The 21,877-nt window shown below is 39.8% G+C and overlaps 1 protein-coding gene across 3 annotated transcripts in view; it reads left to right on the top strand.

Moving 5' to 3' along the window:
• samd8 (sterile alpha motif domain containing 8) overlaps positions 1-21,012 on the top strand; it is a 56,948-nt gene extending 35,936 nt beyond the window's left edge. For 2 of the 3 annotated variants that reach the window (XM_052041626.1, XM_052041625.1), the window contains exons 2-5: positions 2,869-2,964; positions 6,082-6,199; positions 7,797-7,947; positions 14,138-18,487. In XM_052041626.1, coding sequence (XP_051897586.1) covers positions 2,897-2,964; positions 6,082-6,199; positions 7,797-7,947; positions 14,138-14,442 — 642 coding nt within the window. In that variant the 5' untranslated portion in view covers positions 2,869-2,896 and the 3' untranslated portion in view covers positions 14,443-18,487. Of the gene's footprint in view, positions 1-2,868; positions 2,965-6,081; positions 6,200-7,796; positions 7,948-14,137 lie in introns of all 3 variants that reach the window. The other variant, XM_052041624.1, reaches the window with a different exon arrangement.
• Positions 21,013-21,877: the final 865 nt, after the last annotated feature.

The following is a 21,877-nucleotide window of genomic DNA, read 5'->3' as shown; positions in this document are numbered from 1 at the left end:
TCTGTATATTATCTGTTATAAATAAGTTATTTTAAAGGATGCAACCTTCTCCCATAACCACTCCCTGTGACAAAACTTTCCATTTTGTAAAACCTATGTTTAAAGTATCTAATAACCCCTCTCATCATTATCTTACTGACAATTTTAAATTCATCGATAGCCGCTACTGACTTGCCCATTATGGATCTATTCCCAATCATGCTTTCAAAACTTTTTGTTGAAGTAAGTACACTTTATATTTCCTCTACGCAGTCTCTACTTTGAGTAGTTTTTGTCCTCATAAAAGTTGTCCTTTATCAAAACGGTGAACCTTGTGCTCTGTATGGGTTTAATGTCTTTTTAATGCTGGAACATCCAGAACTAAATCTAAATAAATGTGGTGAAACAATACTTTTGTATGGATTTATCTTTCTGCTTTACCGTTGTACTGAATACCTTTATTTGAAAAACCCAAATCTCTCTGTTTATCTCCCCAAACTCATTAAGGGATATTCATTTTATCAATGCCAAGACTCCATAGCAGTCAACGAAAACCTGTTAAGAAGAGGGACTATGTTCTGGCAGATAAATTGAAATAAGTCCAAGAATAGTTAGTCCCAATCTAATGAAGAAATTATTGACATTGCTTGAAAGAAAATGTAGTGAGAGATGAAGGCATGAGAACATTGGATCATAGTGGTGGGAAACAATAAACATTCTAAGCCCTGTCCTGCTCTCTCTCACCAGTTGTTGGCAAATTCTTGAAAGCATTGGTGCATCAGTGATAATCTATTTTTCCTGCTATTCCATATTTGAATATTTCCAACCTTTTTCTGCCCCTTCCCAATAATGAAACAACCCTAATCACAAATGCTATCCTCTCACTGGGACTGCAATGCACTAGCCCTTCAGGACTACTCTGCAGACTGTGACATAATCAGTCATACAATTTTCCATCATTATTTCTATCCCTAATTGTTCACCTATGTAAGCTGCCACTTTCTTGGTTTACATTGTGTTTATTCAGGGTACCTGTAGCAATAGCTTCTCTTCAATCCTATTGCCATGACCTCTGGATTCAACAAAGATCTATTCTTACCTCCATCCTCTTCCTTATATGCCTCATGGTATTGTTCACAGCCATGGTGTCAGAACCTTTATGCACACTGACTGGATCCATCAATCCTCTTACTTTTCTCAGTCCTTCCACTACAACTGGGTGGGCAGAATGCTTGTCTGACATCCATTTTAACATAAGCCACAGTTACTGCAGTTAAAAATTGGGAAGACCAAAGCCATTCTTCCTGATATTCACCAAAAACTTTGCATCTTAACTTTAATTTCATCCTCCAGCTCCTCCACTATCTCCAGTTGTACCACACTGTACCTCAGTGTGGTACATGATCTCAAGCTGAGCTGTTCTTGTTACAAAGCCCACCATCTTCAGCTTCCATTACATGTTTCCTCCCTCCTTCAGCTCATCTGAAGAATGTATTCCATGTCAGAATTCTAATTCCAATACCCCTCTTCAAAAACGTTAGCTCAACTAAAGCTCTGCCTCTGCCCATGTCATAGCCTGTTTGCTGAACCTCATCTCAGTCCATCAGTATCTCAGACTTCAACCTCTTATTCAAATCCTTTTTCATGGCTTGATCTCCTTATCTATCTAACCTTGTCTAACCCAACAATCCCCTTCAGTGAATCTCCCTTTGGTGTTCTTTCTCTCCAGACCAGTGATTTTCACAGGTTCCCCTCTTTAACCAAATGGTTCTCCTGCACATCTACACTCCAGCAGTTATTTGAAGGAGTGGAGATTGTGACTCATTTTTTTTTTGTAAACATTCCATGACCCACCTGAAAATCGTGCCCCCACTTTGGAAATCATTCCTGCCCCAATCCTAGCATTCTCTTCTTATGTACCTTCATGGCCTTGCTTAAAGATCAATGACCAGTTGTCGCATCCAATGTAACTTCTTGGTTTGATTTTTGTCTGATGTCACTTCTTGGCAATAACCCAGAATGTATTTTTTTCTGTTTCGGTAGTGCTGTATAAATAAAAGTTGTTGATGTAGTCAACTGTAAACTTAATGACTGGCAGTAGTGCTGTCATTGTTCTCTCCATAAATAAAGAGCTGAGTGTTATCTATTATATAATGATGCATCATCTTTCCTCGCATAGCATCAAATTCAGTTTTGCACAGATATGTGCATGTTGGTTGTCTTCAGTAAAGCAATTTTTCATGGTAAAATGTATTTCAGTTCTGCTTCCTCTTTCTGTAAAATATCAAGAGTTACACATGATGAATAATAACAGGAATGTATTAATATAACAGACCAGTTTCATCTTGTTATACAAATCTGTCTGTCACCTGTAAATATCATTCACTTCTAACAATGCCTTGGGGCACCTCAAGCAAAAAGAGGCCAAATAGTTCCTTGAATAGCCCCCAAGATATGACTCTGCCTAATTCATTCATCTCATTGGGATATCGGCCTAAATTCAAACATTATATATTTAGTCTAACTCTAGTATGACACAGGGAATTCTTTTGTTGGAATTCCTGATTACCCTTTCTGTTGCTTCCTCTTGGATTATTCTCCAAGTCTACAGTTGAAGCATCTGCCTGTATTTCTGTGAAAAGCCTCCATGCAGATAGGATTGTGAGCTTCACTTCCCCAGCGTTTCTGCTTTGATTGCTGGTTGGAACATGGAAAAGTTGCGTTCAGTGAACCTTTCATGGTGAATGGGGCTTATACCTGCAAAGTGCATTTTTCTCAAGGCTTGAAACCAATCAATAAATCACTAATAAACATCAAAATAAGGCGACATTCTGCTTCTCCAAATAAATACATTAACATGTTTTTATATTGTGCTATTTCTGTTAACAGTGTCCCAAGGATACCATGGGCATTTGCAATGGCTGAGGTCTGTGGTGTTGTTCTGTGCACTATCTGGCTGTTGCTGCTGCTACTTCATAAGCACAGGTAGGTTTTAGGATTACCAGTATTTTCTGTCTTGATGTCGTAATTAAAAGAAGGACATTCTTGTAGAGTTTTCGTGTTGTCAGAAGAACTAAGGGAACAACAGAAAATGGGGAAATATGATTTAGTGCTCTCACTCTAAAAGCTAAAGCAGAGTGCGTGTTGAATTGAGACAAACCCTCAAAATCTGTGTTTTCTTCATTCCTTTGTGAGACTGAGGATATTAAGATACAACAATGTCTTTTGGCAAATGATCCATTTTACTTCTAAAGAAGCGATAAAACTTTATTCTTCCAAATGAAGTCCTGTATATTTTCCCATGAAATGGAGAGGTTTTGTGACTGTTGGTCAGCTGATATTTTGTGTTGTGTACTTTCCCTGCAAAGTCTAGAATTGAGTAATTTTGGAACATATTGCACTGGGATTCATTGTGTAAAACCAAGCACACTCCAATGGTTCTTTTTCAAAAGCAAGTCATTGGATGTAACCTGGTGCCCACTACAAATTGTTTTTCTCAACCAGATACTGCATTCCTTACTGAAGATTTACTGCACTTTCATGGTTGATTTGATCAGTTTAGTTTCCTTGTAAAATATTTGACAATATTGTAACTATTTCATTTCTTGAATTTTTTTCCACAGGCTAACTAAAGTGGTAAAAAATAGAGCAGAATTTTGAAAGATATTGTAGTTGTTTTATAACAGAACCAGCCCTTTTCCTGTGATGTTGTACAGAGGCATATACTAGAAAGACCTCGGTTTAATTTGTGGTCTACAATTAATCCAAAACAGTGACAAATTGAAATACAGCATTTAAGGAAGGAAAGAAACAGGATTCCCTCTTCCTAATTTCTAAACATTAGTGTGCTCCAGGTGAGGTCAGTGTGTGCACAGGATGGGACCAGGCTTGTTTATGCCACAGTCTCATTGTTTCCTCCTCCCCATCATCCTCCTTGTTGGGTAGCTCGCTAACACCGACTGTCTGTACAGGAGGAAGGGCAGATTTTCAAGGAGCTGCCTGTGTTCAGGGAAGGTAAGGTAGATGAGATTAGTTTATTGTCATATTTACCAGGATGCAATGAAATTCCCTGCACATATGAAGCTCACAGGGTAAACAGTATACATGGTAATAAATACAGCAAGCACAGAACGGTAAAGTGGTGCAAAGATTGCAGTGCAATCTGTAGTAGTGCACAAAGAGATGCTAAAGTGGCAATATCAGAATAACTAAGAGGGGTAGAGTTGGGAATGGAGAGAAAGGGTGGGTTTGTTTTGAATTTAATTCCTATGAAGTCCCTCTAGGAATACACGGTGGTGGTTTATGGACCATTTGAGGAGCACCTGTAACATGACAGACTGTAGAGATGCAAAACCTTTTTGTTCATTAATGAGATGCAGATGTCTGTGCCTTATTGGTCCTGGACTGCGGGCAATTAAGAGTAAGCCACATCAGTGTGCAAGGCCAACCAAGGTTAGGACTGTAGATCTCCTTCTGAAAGAAAATCACTCTAATTTTCTGAATGCTTTTGTTTTTCTCAGATGGTTATTATGACTATGTCATAGTCTCATGGTTATCATTTAATTAAATTAATTACTTTAATTCTGCTGTGATGAGATTGAACTCCATTCTCTGCATTAATAGTCTAGGTCTCTGTAACTGGAACTTGGTTGTCTCAATCTTCTGTGCAAATAAATTTTCTTCTGTTTACTTCCTTTTGATAACACACAAAGATACTATTATAATTGTGAAGGAGAAACAAGTGAATGGTTGAGGATGTTACTGGATGTAAAATAGTGGGTGTACATTCAAAATGATTTTAAATATTTGAATGTTAAAGCCATTCACAAAATTGCAATAGCAATGACAACTTTAACCGCCAGTGAGCTTGAGGCAGATTCTCACCAGCTATCAAAACAATGCTGTTGGTGCAGCCAGATACTCCCACTGAGGAAGGCCCAGCACAATGTGGTCATTTCTCAGATGGGCTCCCAGCAGAACAGTGTACCCCAGACCACACTGAACAGGGCCTGGCCACTAGAAATTTTGTGGGTTGTTATAAATGACTCTCTGCTCTCCTATCAGAAGCGCTGTGGGAATAGTCATTCTGTGCTGTACTCTTCAGTGACTCAGTGATTCTGTGACTCAATAACTCACTCCCTTTCTAAGTGTGAGGAAAAACTGAATGTATTTCAGTGCTGCAGTTTCAGTGGAGTTTGAATTTGCTCAGGAAGGATGAAGGACTCTCTCTTTGCCAATTACATTGTTATTATGAGTTTGTCCGGTGCTGCTGGTAGTGATTTCGGCAGGGACTCACTCACAGATATGAGGTGGCCTAGTGATGGGGAGCCATGCATTAGGAATGCTTTGTGGTTGGTTTGAAAAAGTTATTGGAGCAGCAGAGAAGAGGTTTTCAAGAAATTGATAAATACATTTTTGAAAAATCAGTTTAGATTTTCCATTTTGGAGAAAAAAATTGCAAGATGTTGTAAATGCATTGAGAAAAGCCTTGTTTTATGTCCCAGAACTGTGCAGAAATGGAATGTAGGAGCACTTGTAGTGCCTGGTGATGCCCATACTATGCACTTGGAGTGAGCTCATTATCTTGCCTGTTCCAAGCACCAAATGATCAGTAAATTCATCCTCATAGAATAGGTAGAGCCTTGGAAGTACACTGCAGACTGAGTTATTCTTGGTTGTGGTATGGTGAATGGGCCAAAGAGACCACTTCAGGAGAGAGGAAAAGAATCAAATAAAAATCTATTTGCCATGCTGTTAATTATGCTTTTATTTAACAAATTTAGCAGCTATCACATCGTCAAAAACTTTATTAAAGTAATGTACACAAATAACCCAAGGCCCAGTCTTCATGAGACATCTTTGCTACCCTTCCAGTTTTAGTCTGAGCTTGTGATAAACACTAACAGTGATAATGCATTGTACAGAAAATCCATTTTAATTCACTGCTCTGTTACTAAATCAGTGAGCAGAATTTGAGTCTTTTATGAAGATTGGAAAATACAAGATGCTTTGAGTGTAATGGGAAAATGAAATTTCATCTGATATTTGGGGAATGAATTGCACTGTTAATTGTATCTTTGGCTGTTTTTCATTATCCTCTAGGTCTATCCTCCTCCGTCGCATGTGTAGCCTGATGGGAACAGTGTTCCTATTACGCTGTGTTACTATGTTTGTCACCTCACTCTCTGTGCCTGGCCATCACCTACAATGTTCTGGAAAAGTAAGTTTGTCCAAATGATGCGAACTAGTCCTCAAGCTGGCTCATTGTCCAAGTGTAATTTTGTTTTAAAGTCATTGTTAGATTTTTTTGTTCTGTGGCTTTTAAAATCACGATGAATTTCATTCACAACATCAATGAAAACTGAACTTTTCACATTTCTACAAAAGGTGAAAAGCTGAATATGAAGGATAAGGTTTTGAGCATTTGAAAATGACAAATATACAAAGAAGCAATTATAACCAGAATGGGCACTTGCTATTTTTTTGCTGAATATTTAAAAGATCTGGTGCAAAGGTCCAGTCACCACCCCACCATTCCCTGTGCATATCATTGAGATGAGTTCATCACCTCACTCATGCAATTTTGAAGAAGCTGGAAATTAAACACCAGATATATTAAAGAAAATCTGTGGTGCTAGTCAAAGGAGAGGCATCTTAGAGTTGTGAAGCCATACAGCATGGGAACAGGCCCTTCAGCCCAACTTGTCCATGCCTACCAAGACACCCAACTAAGCCAGTCCCGTTTGCACATGTTTGGCCCATATCCCTCTAAACCTTTCCTATCCATGTACCTGTCCCAGTATCACTGTTTGTGTTTCTTCAACTCTGTTAAGTGGCCTCACCCTGTGTAAGTAAAAGAGACACAATAATGACAATCTGACTTATATGAATGATAGTGGAGTAAGGTACGAGGGGTAGACGTGTTGGCAGTACATCAGCTGGAAATAAATGTTCTCTTCAGGTTTCTCCGGGACCTTGCAGATAAATGGAAGTTTTAAGCATTTGTTTCCTGAATCTGGTCAAAGATACTTTTGTTTCCTGTTCCCTACACCCAACTTTGTTTAAAGCTTGTTTTCGGGTAAGGATCTGCAGAGTATAAAAAAAAGCCCGACCAACCACAATCAATTCGAACATGGACCATCTGGGCTCCCACTGCGGCACCTGGCATGAGGCCACATGTCTGGACTTTGCAGGCCTTCCCCAGCATGAAGTTGGGCCAGGATGCATGCCCTGCTTTCCACTTGAGTCTCTGTAATTTGGGACTCAGGACAGGGATCAGGGATTTTTTGTTTTTCAGGTGAAAATTAATTTAATTGTAATAATGCACATTAATCCAATGCCTTCACATATGTTTATTTCTATATCTTGGTATTATTTTCCATATTCTTGTATGGGATATGAGCATCAATGTTAAGGCATATATTTATTGCCCGTTGTTAACTGCCCTGAATGGGTGACGTGTTCAGCACTAAAGGCGACAGTTCAGAGTGAGCCACGTTGCTGTAACACTGGAATCCAGTGTAGAGCAGACTGTATAAGGATGGACCATTTCCTAACTGAGGAAGGTAATGAGCAGATGGGCCTTCACAAATATCTGATATAATTTCAGTGTCACCATCTTTGAACCTGGCTTTTTATTCCAGATGATTCATGAACTAAATTTAAGTTCCCCAGCTGCTGCTGATTTAACAGTCAGGCCTCTGGATTACTAATCCAGTAACATAACCGCAATGCTGTCAGAGGCATGTAAATAATTCTGCTGTAATATGTAGGAAGCTCAGTGATCTTTGTTCAACATTATGTATTTTGTTTTTCAGTTATATGGAGACATGTGGGCCAAGTTTCAAAGGGCACTGGCAATTTGGAGTGGTTTTGGAATGACACTAACAGGCGTGCACACTTGTGGAGACTACATGTTCAGCGGCCACACTGTTGTCCTTACCATGCTTAACTTCTTTGTCACGGAATGTAAGCATAAAATTGTTCCTCATCATTAGCTCTCTGTAAGGGGCAAAGACCATTACTAAGAAAAGGGAGTGATTACTATCAGCAGTAATAATGTAATGATTCAAGCTATTGCATAAAACTCTTAATTGCTGCCAACCATTTTTAAGTAGGAAGGTCACATAATGGATTTATTTATGAAAGGAATTATCAAATGTTATGTCTTGGGTTTTATTTTGAGGAGGGCTCAGTATAATTACTGAATTGTGTACATTCTTCCTAGTGAACAAGAAATCCAGCCATAATTCACTGCACTGTGGATATAGGCCTCTACTAATTTTTGAATTGTGTGAAACCTTTTCCATAATGTCAAAGTGCACTGTGCTGGCTAAATCAGTATTAATTTCTAGAGTTTCTGTGCAAGTCTGATACTTTATAAAGGCAACAAAGTATTTCTACATACGTACTGTATTCCCTGAATAAAATATGGAATGTATTTATCAAACCAAATTCATTTCTCAAAATTGTTCACAAATTGAGTTCAGTGGGTAAGTATGCATCAAAGGGATTTAAAGAATACACTGATCAGGTTAAATGAACTGGAGTGGGAAGAGGCTTGTGTGGGGTCTAAACACAACACAGATCAGTTGTGACAGAATGACATTTATCTATGCACTAAGTTCCTTTAGTCCTATGTAGTTATTATATAACCAGTTTTATTTTTGTTGTAATCACTTTATCAAACCACTAAGTCATCTTTAAACTCTCAAACCTCACTTAGATTGCAATAAAGCTTGAAGAGGTAGAAATTCAGGACTACAGAGAGGATAGTGTCCCTTCAGTTATGGATACACTGTGCCCAGGGGTAAAGTCACTGGAGCAGAATGTTAGGCAGCGAGAGCTACCGACCTCCACTGTGGTTAACTCACCCTTTCCATTCTGTGATGAATTCTGCAGGCTTTAGGCAGGAACTCCAAAACATTCCAATGCATTTCCCATTCTGCAGTTGTTGTTTGAGGCCAGGAGCCATGCAGTGGTGTTTTTAGCTGGCTGTTGAAACTATAACTCTCCTTTTCTCAGTGTATTCTTGTATACAAATACCCACAGCTTTTACAGACTTAATACTTATAGAGTGGGCAATTTCTCCATCTTTCCTTCTTTTTCAATCTTTTTATTAGTTTCCAAATTAATACAGATTGATATATAGCATCAAAATTTATACATGTAATACAAAGAGATCAGGAGAACAATCATGGCAGAGATAATCATAAAGAACAAAAAAAATTTTAAAAATCTGTAGATCCAACGATCTCTTAGTAAATGAATATAATATAAAAGAAAAGAAAAAGATTTATTATATAAATTTAAAAACAAACCCAAATCAATAAGAAAAATTGTAAACAATATAAACTAAACTAAACAAAAAAAATTTCAAAACAAAAACAAACAACAAAAAAGGAAAAAAAACTGAGCTAAAATTTCTCAGTAGAAACAGAGCAATATTATGTCGTCAACTCCATTCCTCCAAGTTGGAAAGTTATTGAAAGGGGATCTATATCATGTGAAAATATTGAATAAATGGACTCCAAACATCTTCAAATTTAAGTGAAGGATCAACAGTACCACTCCTAATTTTTTCCAAGTTTAAACATGATATAGTTTGAGAAAATCATTGAAAAGTAGTAGGGGGTATTAGATCCTTCCATTTCAGCAAAATGGATCGTTTGGCCATTAATGTAACAAAAGCAATCATATGGTTAGTAGAGGCAGATAGATGGCCAGACTCTATCCTTAGTAATCCAAAAATTGCAGTGATAGGGTGAGGTTGTAAATCAATCTTCAATACGTTTGAAATAATGTTAAATATGTCTTTCCAATATTTTTCCAAGAGGACAGGACCAAAACATACGTGTCAAAGAAGCCACATTCGATTTACATCTGTCACATATAGGATTTATATGGTTATAAAAACGAGCTACCTTATCTTTGGACATATGGGTCCTGTGACCTACCTTAAACTGTATCAACGAGTGTCTGGCACACATTGAAGGTGTATTAACTAAATGAAGAATTGTCTTCCAAGTCTCTATAGGTATAGATGTCTGGAGTTCACTTTCCCATTCATTCTTAATTTTGTCTAATGATTCTAGACGTATTTTCATAATTAAATCATAAATTATTGCTATCAAGCCCTTCTGATAAGGATTCCATCTTTAAATTTAAAATTTAATTAATTCCTTGCCAGTTTAGGAAGTGTCCAATTTGTGCAACAGAACCTCTGAGCATTTTACAAAGTCTAAGTTTGATAATACATGGAAATTGTATTTCATGTGACATAAAACTCGAGCCTACAGTGGGTATTCTCATGTTCCCTCTCTCTGAAGTTGGGCCAGGACCTGATCGTAGAGCTGAAGAGTAAATCTAGTGATGCTGTAGGAGGAAAGTGCAGTGATGGGAAAGTTGCTACACAGATAAAGTCATACAGCACAAAACAGGCCCTTCAGCCCAAATGATCCATGCTGACCAACACTCCCATTTGCCCCTGTTTGGCCCATATCCCTCTAAACCTTTCCTATCCAGGTACCTGTCCCAGTACCTTTTAAATGTTGGTAATGTACCTGCCTCAACCACTTCCTCTGGCAGCTCATTCTACATACGGACTACCCTCTGGGTGAAGAAGTTGCCCCTCAGGTTCCTATTTAATCTTTAACCCTCACCTTAAACCTGTGTCCTCTAGTTCTTGATTTCTCCAACCCTGGGAAAAAGACTGAACACACTGACCCTATCTATGCCCCTCATGATTTTATACACCTCTATAAGATCACTGGTCATTCTCCTACCTGCTCAACCTCTCTCCATAACTCAGTCCCTTGGTTCCCGGCAACATCCTCGTAAATCTCCTATGCACCCATTCCATCTTACTGACATCTGTCCTACAGCAGCGTGACCCAAACTGAACACAATATTCCAAATGCGGCCTCACCAACGTCTTGTACAACTGCAACGTAACATCCCAACTTTTGTACTCAGTGCCCTGACCGAAGAAGGCCAAAAGCCATCTACCTGCGATGCCACTTTCAGGGAACCATTCTACAACAGTCCCCAGGACCCCACTGTTCATTGTGAAAGTCCTACCCTCGTTTGTCTTCCCAAAATGCAACACCTCGCATTTATCCAAACTCCATAAGACATTTCTCGGCCCACTTATCCAGCTGGTCAAGGTCCCCCTGTAAATACCTCTGTAGATGCTGAAACACATCTCCGTTCAAGGTTAAAAAGTGAGTTGATATTTTTGGGCATACTTAAATAAAAATACTGTGAATTGCTTTAATAAAACAATTTTACTTTGGTTCTATAAACCTAGCAGAGTAAATTTTAATTTTTTAGGCAGATCTGTATTACCCTGGTGTTTGCATGCCAGGATGTTTAATTATTGTTGTTCAGGTACAGGGGGCCCTCTGGTGTTCAGTAAGAACAGAACAGCTGGGGTTGAGTCATGAGAATCCTGAAGCTGTTTAACAAGCCAGATGTGAGCACCAGCTGTAGTTGGACAGAACAGTTGACATGTTGTATCACAGAGCCCCACAGCAGACCTTGCTTTGTGGTAACATGTGGATGGGTTTGCACATGTCTGCAGTTCACTTTTCTAACCCCCACTCGTGTCATTATAACACTAATGAGATGGTGATGACACCTAATAAACTTTAAAGCAGTAGGAACCCTTCCTGTAAACAGTAATCACATCTCCCTCCTCCTTTCCCCATTCTTTCAGCTATCTCTAGTGATTAGGGTTGTTCCGATTGGCTCAAGAACCGAATGGTTGAAGGGAAGTAGCAGTTCTTGAACCTGGTGGTGTGGGACTTCAGGTTTCTGTACCTCCCGCCTGATGGTAGCTGTGAGAAGATGGCATGGCCCAGATGGTGAGGATCTTTGATAATGGATATTGCCTTCCTGAGGCAGCACCTCCTGTACCACTGGTGGGGAGGGATGTGCCCGTGAGGTATTGGGCAGAGTCCAGGACTCTCTGCAGCTTCTTGCGTTCCTGTGCATTCAAATTGCCGTCCCAGGCCGTGATGCAACCAGTCAGGATAGTTCCAACCGTACATCTGTAGAAGTTTGTTAGAATGTTTGGTGACGAGCCAAACCTCCTAAGAAAGTAAAGACCAGGGGTCTTAACCACATGCCTTCTTGTTTTAAATACCCCTACCATGGGGAAAAAAGATTCTGACTATCTACCTTACCTATGCCTCTTATAATTCTATGTATGTCTCCTATATATAGATGTCTATATATGTGAGAATAAAGCCAGTCTATCCAATCTCTCATTATAATTACAGCCCTCCAATCCAGGCAATATCCTATTAAAGACACAAGAGATTGCAGATGCTGAAATCTGGAGCAACACAAAAGTGGTGTTGGAGGAACTCAGCGGGTCAGGCAGCATCTATGGAGGGAGATGGACTCACCATCAACCTACACATCCAACATAGTCTTCACAACTTCCGTTACCTACAATGGGACCCCACCACCAAGCACATGTTCCCCTCCCCTCTCCCCTTTCCATAGGGATCACTCTCTCTGTGACTCCTCATCCTCTCATCCCTCCCCACTGACTCTCCCTCCCCCTCCCTGTGCTCCCGGTGCGGCCTCCTTTACATCGGTGAGACTGGACGCAGATTGAGTGACCGCTTCGTCGAGCACCTTCGCTCCATCCGCTGTGCCAGCCGGGGTCTCCCAGTGGCCAGCCTTTTCAATTCCACTTCCCATTCCCACACCGACATGACTGTCCATGGCCTCCTCCACTGCCAGGTCACGGCCAACCAACGCCTCGTATTCCGCCCGGGCGGTCTCCAACCTGGCGGCATGAACATCGAATTCTCTAACTTCCTTAACCACTCCGCCTCTGTCCCTTTCCCCTACTTTTCCTTTTCTTCGCTCCCCCACCCTCTCCCTCCTTTGCCCATCACCCACACACTCCTCCCACTGGTTCTCCTCCCTACCTCCTTCCCTTTATTCCATGCTCACCATCCTATCCTATCAGATCCCATCATCTTGCACCTGTCACCTGCCAGCTCATGCCCCACCCCTTCCCTCCACCTCTGTATACTGGCTCTCTCCCCCTTTCCAGTCCAGATGAAAGGTCTTGACCAGAAATGTCCATTGTCCAGTTCCGTCCATAGATGCTGCCTGACCCACTGAGAACATCCTGTTGAATCTCTTCTGCACTCTATCTATTGCTACCACATCCTTCCTATAGTGTGGCGATCAGCATAATACACAATACTTCAAGTGCAGTCTAACCAGTGTTTTGTAAGGTTGCAACATACCATCCCTTCTTTTAAATTCCATGCCCTGACCAATGAAGCAAGCGTGCCAAATGCCTTCTTCACCACCCTATCCACCTGTGTTGCAACTTTCGGGGAACTAGACACTTGAACTTCAAGGTGCCTCTGTTCATCAACATTCCTTAATGCTCCACAATTTTCTGTATATATATCCCAAAATGTATCACCGTACAGTTGTTGGGATTACTTTCCATCTGATCTTTACCCTGCTGTAGCCTTCAACAATCTTCTTTGCTATCCATAACACTGTCAATTTTCATGTCATCTGCACACTTACTAATCCTAGCTCCTACATTCACAGCCAAGTCGTTAGTATATATGACAAACAACAGTGGTCCCAGCACTGATCCCTGTGGTACACCACTGGTCAAAAAATTTAAATCAGAAAAACATCCCTCCACAGCTACCCTCTGCCTCCTGTTACCAAGCCAATTGTGGATTCCATTAGCCAGCTTGCCTTAGATCACATTTGTAAATTAAATGGTCAAAAAAAGAGGGGATGAGAGGAGAAACTTTTCTCACAATAATCTGCAATGAGGGCTCCAATAGGAAGTTGGAAGCATATTTAGGGAAACTTTCAAAAGAAAATTGGATAAGCATTTGAGCGGGAAACATTTGCAGGGCTCTGATGATCAAGCAGGAGAGTAGGACTAAGTGGAGAGCTTTTTTAATGAGCCAGGAAAGGCACAATGCACTGAAGGTCCTCCTGTGTCCTATTGTTCTAGAAGAATCTTAGCTTGGTTTTAATTCTAGCCAGGTATTAGTGTCATCTTTACACTTTTTATTTTCATTTATGGATACTGATCTTGTAGCTGAGCTGAAACTGAGAACTAAACCTAATGTAATCTTTCCTTTTCACTCTCAATTAGATACACCAAGAAGCTGGAACTTCTTGCACACCCTGTCTTGGGTAATGAACCTGTTTGGAATCTTCTTCATCCTTGCTGCGCACGAACATTACTCAATTGATGTCTTCATTGCGTTTTATATCACCACAAGACTTTTTTTGTATTACCACACACTAGCCAACACTCGAGCATATCAACACAGTCGAAGGGCAAGGATTTGGTTTCCAATGTTTTCATTCTTTGAATGCAATGTCAATGGCCCTGTACCAAATGAATATAGTTGGCCACTTTCTCGACCAAGATTATTGAAAAGATTAATTGGATAAGTGGTAATCCACCTCAGCCAGTTACTTAGTTGGATAAACCAAAAATTAAGAAATAACTGGTTTTGTACAAAAGATTCAGATAATCAGTACAAGCCAGATACAAATGTGAAGGAGGACGAGGCTTAGATATAGTTGGCGGTTTGTTTGGCTCATGGTAAGTCCACCAAATTGAAATTTTGCTTTTCTTTTACCCCAAATATGTCAACTCCGTTAATTGGGAATCTTTACTCCTGTTGGTGGGCTTATGTGGTTTGTTTTGAACAGAGGAGCAGCCACCCAATAATGTAAGCTCTCCTGATGGGCATCAGGCAACCAGTTTTGCTGGTAATGTAAAAGCAGCAAGCCCACAAGAACTGATGCTGCTAAATTTAAAATAAGCTTTTCTACCCTGAAGAAAGTGTATTAAAATGAAGCCAGTGACTACTTGTCTTGTGCAAAGATTGGCATTCGAATTCTTTAGCAGAAGTTTTCTGATGGACTTTTCTTTATTGAGGATGTTTGTTCAAAGATTCCCTTTGGCAGTGTTTCTCATTGGGTTTTATTTCAGGGAAATCAAAGTTTGCACTTGTTTGAGGAAACACTGTAAAGAATTGTGGGAAACCTGTAAGAACATTTTAACAAGCGTCCTCATTCTACTATTTGACCGTGAATTGCACGAAATATGTTCCTAAAGCAATAAAAAAAAAGTTTTGTCCAATACTGGTTCCTTCAGGGGTGTAACTGAATGTGATAGTCTTCATCTTTACTTGGAGCTGCTCATTTGTTACCTACAGCTTCAGCCCTTTGTAGACTTTGAAATTTACAGGCAGTATTAATAATCTCTCAGAAATCTGACATGCACTCAGAAAAAACACTCAAGAACTACTTGTAATGTTTACGATGTTGTGTAGTTTATTAGAATACACTATTTACAATTTAAAATGTTTGACTTATCTAAACCATAATTAGGCATTATTTATAAAATAATTCAGTAGTTCTAATCAACTTTGATGTTATTGGATAGTTTACACAATCCACTTCTAGAGAGTAGAATCCTTTCTCTAACATAGGGGAAGTTGTGATAGTACTTAACCTCTAGTAACTTGTCAAAAGTACTACTTTCATGTTGACTTGCAGACTAGGGAGTATTTTGCTTGTGAACTAGTATGCAGTTGTAAGACACCAGGCATATATTACAGATCCAAAAATTAAAAATGAATGTTTTTTTTAAACAGTTGTAAGAAACTGACAAACCAGGTAACATTTTTCTTCAGTGAGTCATTATCATAATTTACAGGTTAATTTGATTAGATGATAACATTAGCACACAGCATGAAAGGTAGACCCTCATGTCTATTTTGCCATTCAGTAAGATTGAGGCTGATCATCACCACTTTCCTACACTATCCTGATATCCCTTGATTCCCTTAGTATCCAAGAATCTACCAATCTCTGTCTTGAATATACTCAGTGACTTCCATAACCTTCTTGGCTGGAGAATTCTAAAGATTCACAACCCACTGGGTGGGAAAAAAACTCTTCTTAGTCCCTAATGGCTGACCCCTTATTTTGAGATGGCGATCCTGGGTCCTGGAAACCTAAGCCAGGGGAGACATCATTCCAGTATCTACCATGTCAAATGCCATCAGAATTATGTATGTTTCATTGAGATCACCTCTTATTCTGAACTCTAGAGGATACCAGCCCAGTCTGTTTAATGTCTGCTCTAGGACAATCCCCTCCAATGTCTAGAGTCAATCGGACAAAGCTCCATTGCACTCCCTCTGTCACATGTACATCCTTGGCTAGGGGGACAAGACGTGGACGTGGTATTCCAGGTGCCGTCTTGCCATAGCCCTACGTGATTGCATTAAGATGTCTTTACTCTTGTACAGCAATAAAGATAACATGCTGTTTGCCTTCCTACCTCATTACTTACTCTATCTGCATGTTGACTTTCACTGATTTGTGTACGAGGACACCCAGGACCCCTTGAGCACCAACACCTTTCAGTCTCTCACTATTTAAAAATACTCTTTCAATTTTTTTTCCTGATCAAAGTGGATGACCTCACCTATTTCTAAAGTATATTCTGCCATGTTCTTGCCCATTCACTTAACCAATCTTATTCCCCGAAGCCTCGCTGCATCCTCATGATCCACATTGCCACCACACTGTTTCATCAGCAGAAGAGGACATTCCATGAAAGCAGACACAAAATATTTGTTTAATTTCTCTGCCATCTTCTTATTCCCAATATGATTTATCCTGTCACATTTTGAGAGGGGCCCATATTAATTTTTGCTCTTTTTTTTACATACCTATAGAAACGTTTACAGGCAGATTTATGTTTTTAAATAAATTTACTATTTCCATAGCTTTAAAAAAAGAGAAATTTAAGGATTGATATGTTTCTCAGTTTTTTTATGACAATTTTGGAAGCATCTGTGTGCACGTTGATAACCATAGCTGTATTTTAGAATCAGACTTGTTATAGCATGAAAGGAGGCCAACTGACCCATCAAGTCCATTCTAGCTCTTTGCAAACACAGGGAGACACAAGGGACTGCAGATATTTTGCTAAAACAATCCAGCTTGTTTCCCCTCCTTGTTCTCTCCTCCCACCCCTGTCAATTCCTTTCTTTCAGATGATTACCCAGCTCCTTTTGAACACTATCATTGAATCTGCATCCATTGGCAGTGCATACCAAACCCCAACCACTTACGTAAAAACAATCCTTGTGTCATTCAGCTCTTTTGCCAATCACCGCTCTTTTGCCAATCACCACTGTTTGTGCCAGAGTTCTTGATCAGTCTGCCAGTAAAACCATTTCTATCTGTCCTATGTGATTTAAGATGACACCGACAGATCGAATCACAGGTACTTCTGTTCCTCGAAGAACAGCCCCAGCTTCTGCAGCAAAAACCAAAAACAAACTGCTTGAGGAACTCAGTGGGTCAAGCAGCATCTGTCATGACCCTACAGATTTGTTTGCTCCAGATTTCAGCATCTGCAGTATCTTGTGTCTCCAGTCTCTGCACATAACCAACGTTGCTTGTCCTTGTAGTCATTTTGGTAAATCTCTTGTTGAGGCTGAACCTGTGTTATATAAAGTTCATTATGATTTCCTTGTTTGGATATGCCGTACCTTCGTCATAAAGCCCAGGGTCCTGTATGACTTTTGCACCACTTTCTTAACCTACCCCTTTTAACAAGTTGTGCACATGTACCCCAGATGTTTCTGTCCTTGTATCCATTTAGAATCGTGCCCTCATTTGTGTTCACTCTTATTTATCCTACCGAAATATAATGCTTGACACTTCTCAGCATCACATTTCATCTGATATGTTTACTCCCTTTCCACCATCTTTCTATATCCCCTTGCGGTCTTGTACCATCCTTGTCGGGGTTCACTATGGTATTCGCTACTGTATTATTAGAAAAGAGGTGATGTCAATACAACAAATGACCAGTGGTCTCTTTTCATTGCTAGATCTGTTCATCAGCACATTGCTCCCACCTAGATCAAAACTGAAGCGTCACAATTTGAATTTCTGCTTCATGTCTTGATGCAGTAAGTAATGCCTGGTTGCCAGAAATGTATGGAACACTTAATGTGTTGCAATTACAAAGCTGATCCGTAATCGCCTAGAACTGGAACTCTTGCCTGGCCTTGTTCAAAAAATGGTTGCAGATAAATAACCAGGTATCACGGCATTACAGCACATTTGAATTTGTTTTTTTACCAAATGCACAGCTCAGTTACTTAGGTAATAAATTGAAGAGGAAAGAGTGGATGATCATAGAAGCCTTTTATAGGTAGAGAAGCCATCTGTGGGATTCATGCGTACGGATGAACACTGTCTGGGTCGTACACGTTTACATTCCCACTTCTGTCGATTAGCATCTTTCTAATGACCCAGAGTTCAGATTCTGTACAGCCTGAATTTTCATCCCCTGAATGGTGTGCATTACCAGATCTTCAGAGGAGAGTGCCTGCTTATAGAATTTTAGCTATAGAAGGATGAAGTGACAGTTGCCAATGAGAGAGTATTTTGCATGCACTGAGAAACTTAACTACTTAAAATTTCTTCATAGTTACATTTTTAGGTAAATTCATAATAACTGGTTGTGCTATCATGTGGCTGTCCTACAGAAGGTTATTTGTATTCATAAGTATTGCTAAATATTTTTGATATTGAGGTGTTATTCTCCTGATCTTCCTGTGTCAATTCCCCCAGATTCCTGTTTTAATTCATAAATAGAGCTCTGTGCAGCATCACAAGGGTTTAAACCTTTTCTGTCCATTTGTTGGGAACGTTATTCTTCCTTCGCCTTGCTTTGAGCAACATTCCATGGTTAACAGCAGCTTAGGTTCTGATTGAACACTCCATATGAGGTTTCACACTGTTTATCAGCACTAATTTTCCCTTTGTAGACTCTGTGTGACTGCACTCTTGCCTTGTTCTGCCAGTAGGTTGCTCTACCTGATTCATTGCTAGATTCAAAGGTTGGTTTTATTGTTATCTCCTTGCAGCTTTGTGAAAGGGCAGTGAATTATGTCAGGTTGTGAACAAACTAAAGCAACAGGTCCCAAGTTACAGAATGCAGGAATGAAATTCTGCTTATTAAAGGTACTCACTGTCACTGCATTGTAAATGTTTAATGGGTGAAACTTAACTCTTTAAAATCCTTTCATTCTATAAATATTAAAAACTTACACTTGGCTGAAAATTTGCTACTGGAATTGCGCTAAGTTTGATCTGAAACGTTGTCCACTTGCCAATAATTCTGCAAGTTTGCAAAGTGAGATGTAAGTAATTCCATCCTGTTTTCCTGCTTTAGAATGAATGGTTGGCAAGGGGTTTTGTTGTGTGGAGCTCGTTCTTCCTCATGCCCATCCCCATGAGTCTCTCATTAAACTGGGGATATTGTGAATGTTCAGTGTCCCCTACTTAATGTCACTAGAGCCAAACTTTGACCCACAGAACAGATTTTTACCCAAGATATCCACTTCCTTCAGCTGTTTGGCTGCAGAAAGTCGCTAAGTGAGGGGTAGTGGTATAATCTAACACATCACCTGTTAATGAGCATTCTGTGACTATTTGGTTCTTGTTGCTGAAGGACCTCGCACAACTGGAAGCTTCTAATGATCTCTGAGATGTATTTGCTGATGATAGGTTTGTGGGGACCCTGATACTCCTGCAGCGCTGTAGCATGCATCTTTTTTTGTTCCTCCTCACTGGCATCGGTCATTGCACACATTAATCTGATAAACCCCCATCCCCAAGGCTTTCACAAAGGTCTTCAGTTGGGGGCAGTTCTGGATGATTCTGCTAATGAGAATTGTTTGGGAGGGGGTGGAAATTGAACCTATGGCAGTTTCCAAAGACAGGTCTACCTGATCGAAGAGCTTTCCTTGGGGAGCATAATAAGAATCACTTCAGTTAAAAATGGTCAGATTAAACTGTTTCTTTGTGATGCACAATGTATGATGAAACAAATTTATTCTGTCTGCCAACTGACACCAGTGTGATCCTTAATTATTGATACCTTGATTTCAAATGTACAAGTTATTCTAGTCCTGCTATGTAAAGTTGGGTAAGAAAACTGCCAATTTATGAGGTAAAATGTTAGTGACTTCCGAATTCAAATGGGCGAGCTCGGAAATTATATTCCTGATTTTACAATGATCTAAAGTTGAGCTCCAAACGTTGAGTGACTGCAAGTGCTTTATATTCCTTGGGTCTGTCCTCCTGTGCCACTCACTCCCTAGCCTGAATGGACATCTTCCTGCAATGACCTCTTATATTCCCTGCTTGAAAAAGAACTCCTTTAATTGAATCCTGGTCAAGGTGAAATTAGCAAAGAGAGAAACCAAAGAAAATGAGCCAGTTAAGGACTGTAATAACCATTTATACTGTGTAAACCTTGTGGGCAGCTCACTGTTGTCTTCTTGAAGCCATTTAGAGGTGCTGACCCTGCCAGTGTGCCCATGTCCCAAGGACGAGCAGATGTTACTTGTGCCATCCGAGTGAACTTCTGGCCTTACACTACAAGAATATGATTCAATGAGGTGAAATAGCCTAATGTTGAATAAGATTACAGGCTTAAAGAAAACATTCAATATCAAAAAATCAAATTTAGTTCAGACTGGATGTGTGCACATGTGTGTGTGAGAGACTGTACAATTCATGTGTTTGAGGTAAACCAATAAAATTAGATAGCTTCTGAACTTTTTTCTTACAATCACCCAATTAATTACCTTTTTATAAATTATATAGATATACAAAAAACCCCATTATAAAAAAAAACTCTTAATGGACTGTTTACTTTAAGGTTTTAAGTACTATTCAGTATTACTGGTATTTAATAAGGTCAAATCAGAGGTATTTAATGTTTACATTTGTATTTTGTTCAACTAAAAGTAATAAAGGAGACGGTAAAATGGCAGCGTTTTGCAGCGTTCTGTGCATCAGCTCTGTGTGATTCCATCTTTATAATGATGCCGTTTGTTGGCTTTTGCTGACGTCTAGTAACAATTCCAGAATGTTTTTGTGTAGAATTTCTGAATAAATTTGTTCCATACTTCATGGTTATCAATGCTTTTTTATTTCTCTTCCTCTTCTTTGTGTAACTAGGTTGATGCAGGCAAAATATTACGGGTAATTGAGTTATTTTTCTTGGAACTTGCATTAAGAGATCTAGCTTCTGTTGCAATGCTTCATTATCAATACATGATCTGATTTGTGATGACCTCTGAGGTGCAGAAGGATCTGGCAGTCCTGGTGCATGATTTGCAGAAGGCTGGTTTGTAACTAGTGCAAACACAGGCCGTCCCTGGGTTACAAACACCTGGCTTACAGACACCCCCAGATACAAATGAGCTCCCGTAATATTACATTCAAAAGTCCAATGTACCTCCAGATGTTTGTTCCTACAAACGGCAGAACTTGTTTCCCCTCTCACTCCACTTTTAGTAATTGTTCTTTCTTGTCAGTCTTCTGTGGTTTTGATGCCACTCATTACAACACTGTGGAGGGGTGGTTACCGTATCAAGTGAGTTTTGTGTATTTTCTGACTTACAGACAAAATCTACTTTTGGATGTCTGTAAAAACAGAACTGGTTCATTACTTGGGGACAGCCTGTAGTCAGAACAACCAACAATGTTCTTGTTTGTTGCTTGGGAAGTTGTATACACAAGTAGGGGTTATGCTATAGGGCACTGGTGAGCCCACACCTGGAGGACTCTGTACAGTACTGGTCTCCATATGTCAGGAAGGATGTCAATGCAGATTGGAAGCAGTTCAGAGAAGGTTTACTCAACCAATATTTAGAATGGGTCAGTTGACTCGTGAGGAGAAATGAGCAGGCTTGGCTTGTATCTGTTGGAGTTTAGAAGAGTGAAGGGTCATTTGTTTGAAATGTGTAAGGTTCTGAGGGACCTTGACTGG

The sequence above is a fragment of the Pristis pectinata genome, chromosome 30, assembly GCF_009764475.1.
Source record: "Pristis pectinata isolate sPriPec2 chromosome 30, sPriPec2.1.pri, whole genome shotgun sequence".
Lineage (NCBI taxonomy): Eukaryota > Metazoa > Chordata > Chondrichthyes > Rhinopristiformes > Pristidae > Pristis > Pristis pectinata.
This window is presented reverse-complemented; position numbering and strand designations above follow the sequence as displayed.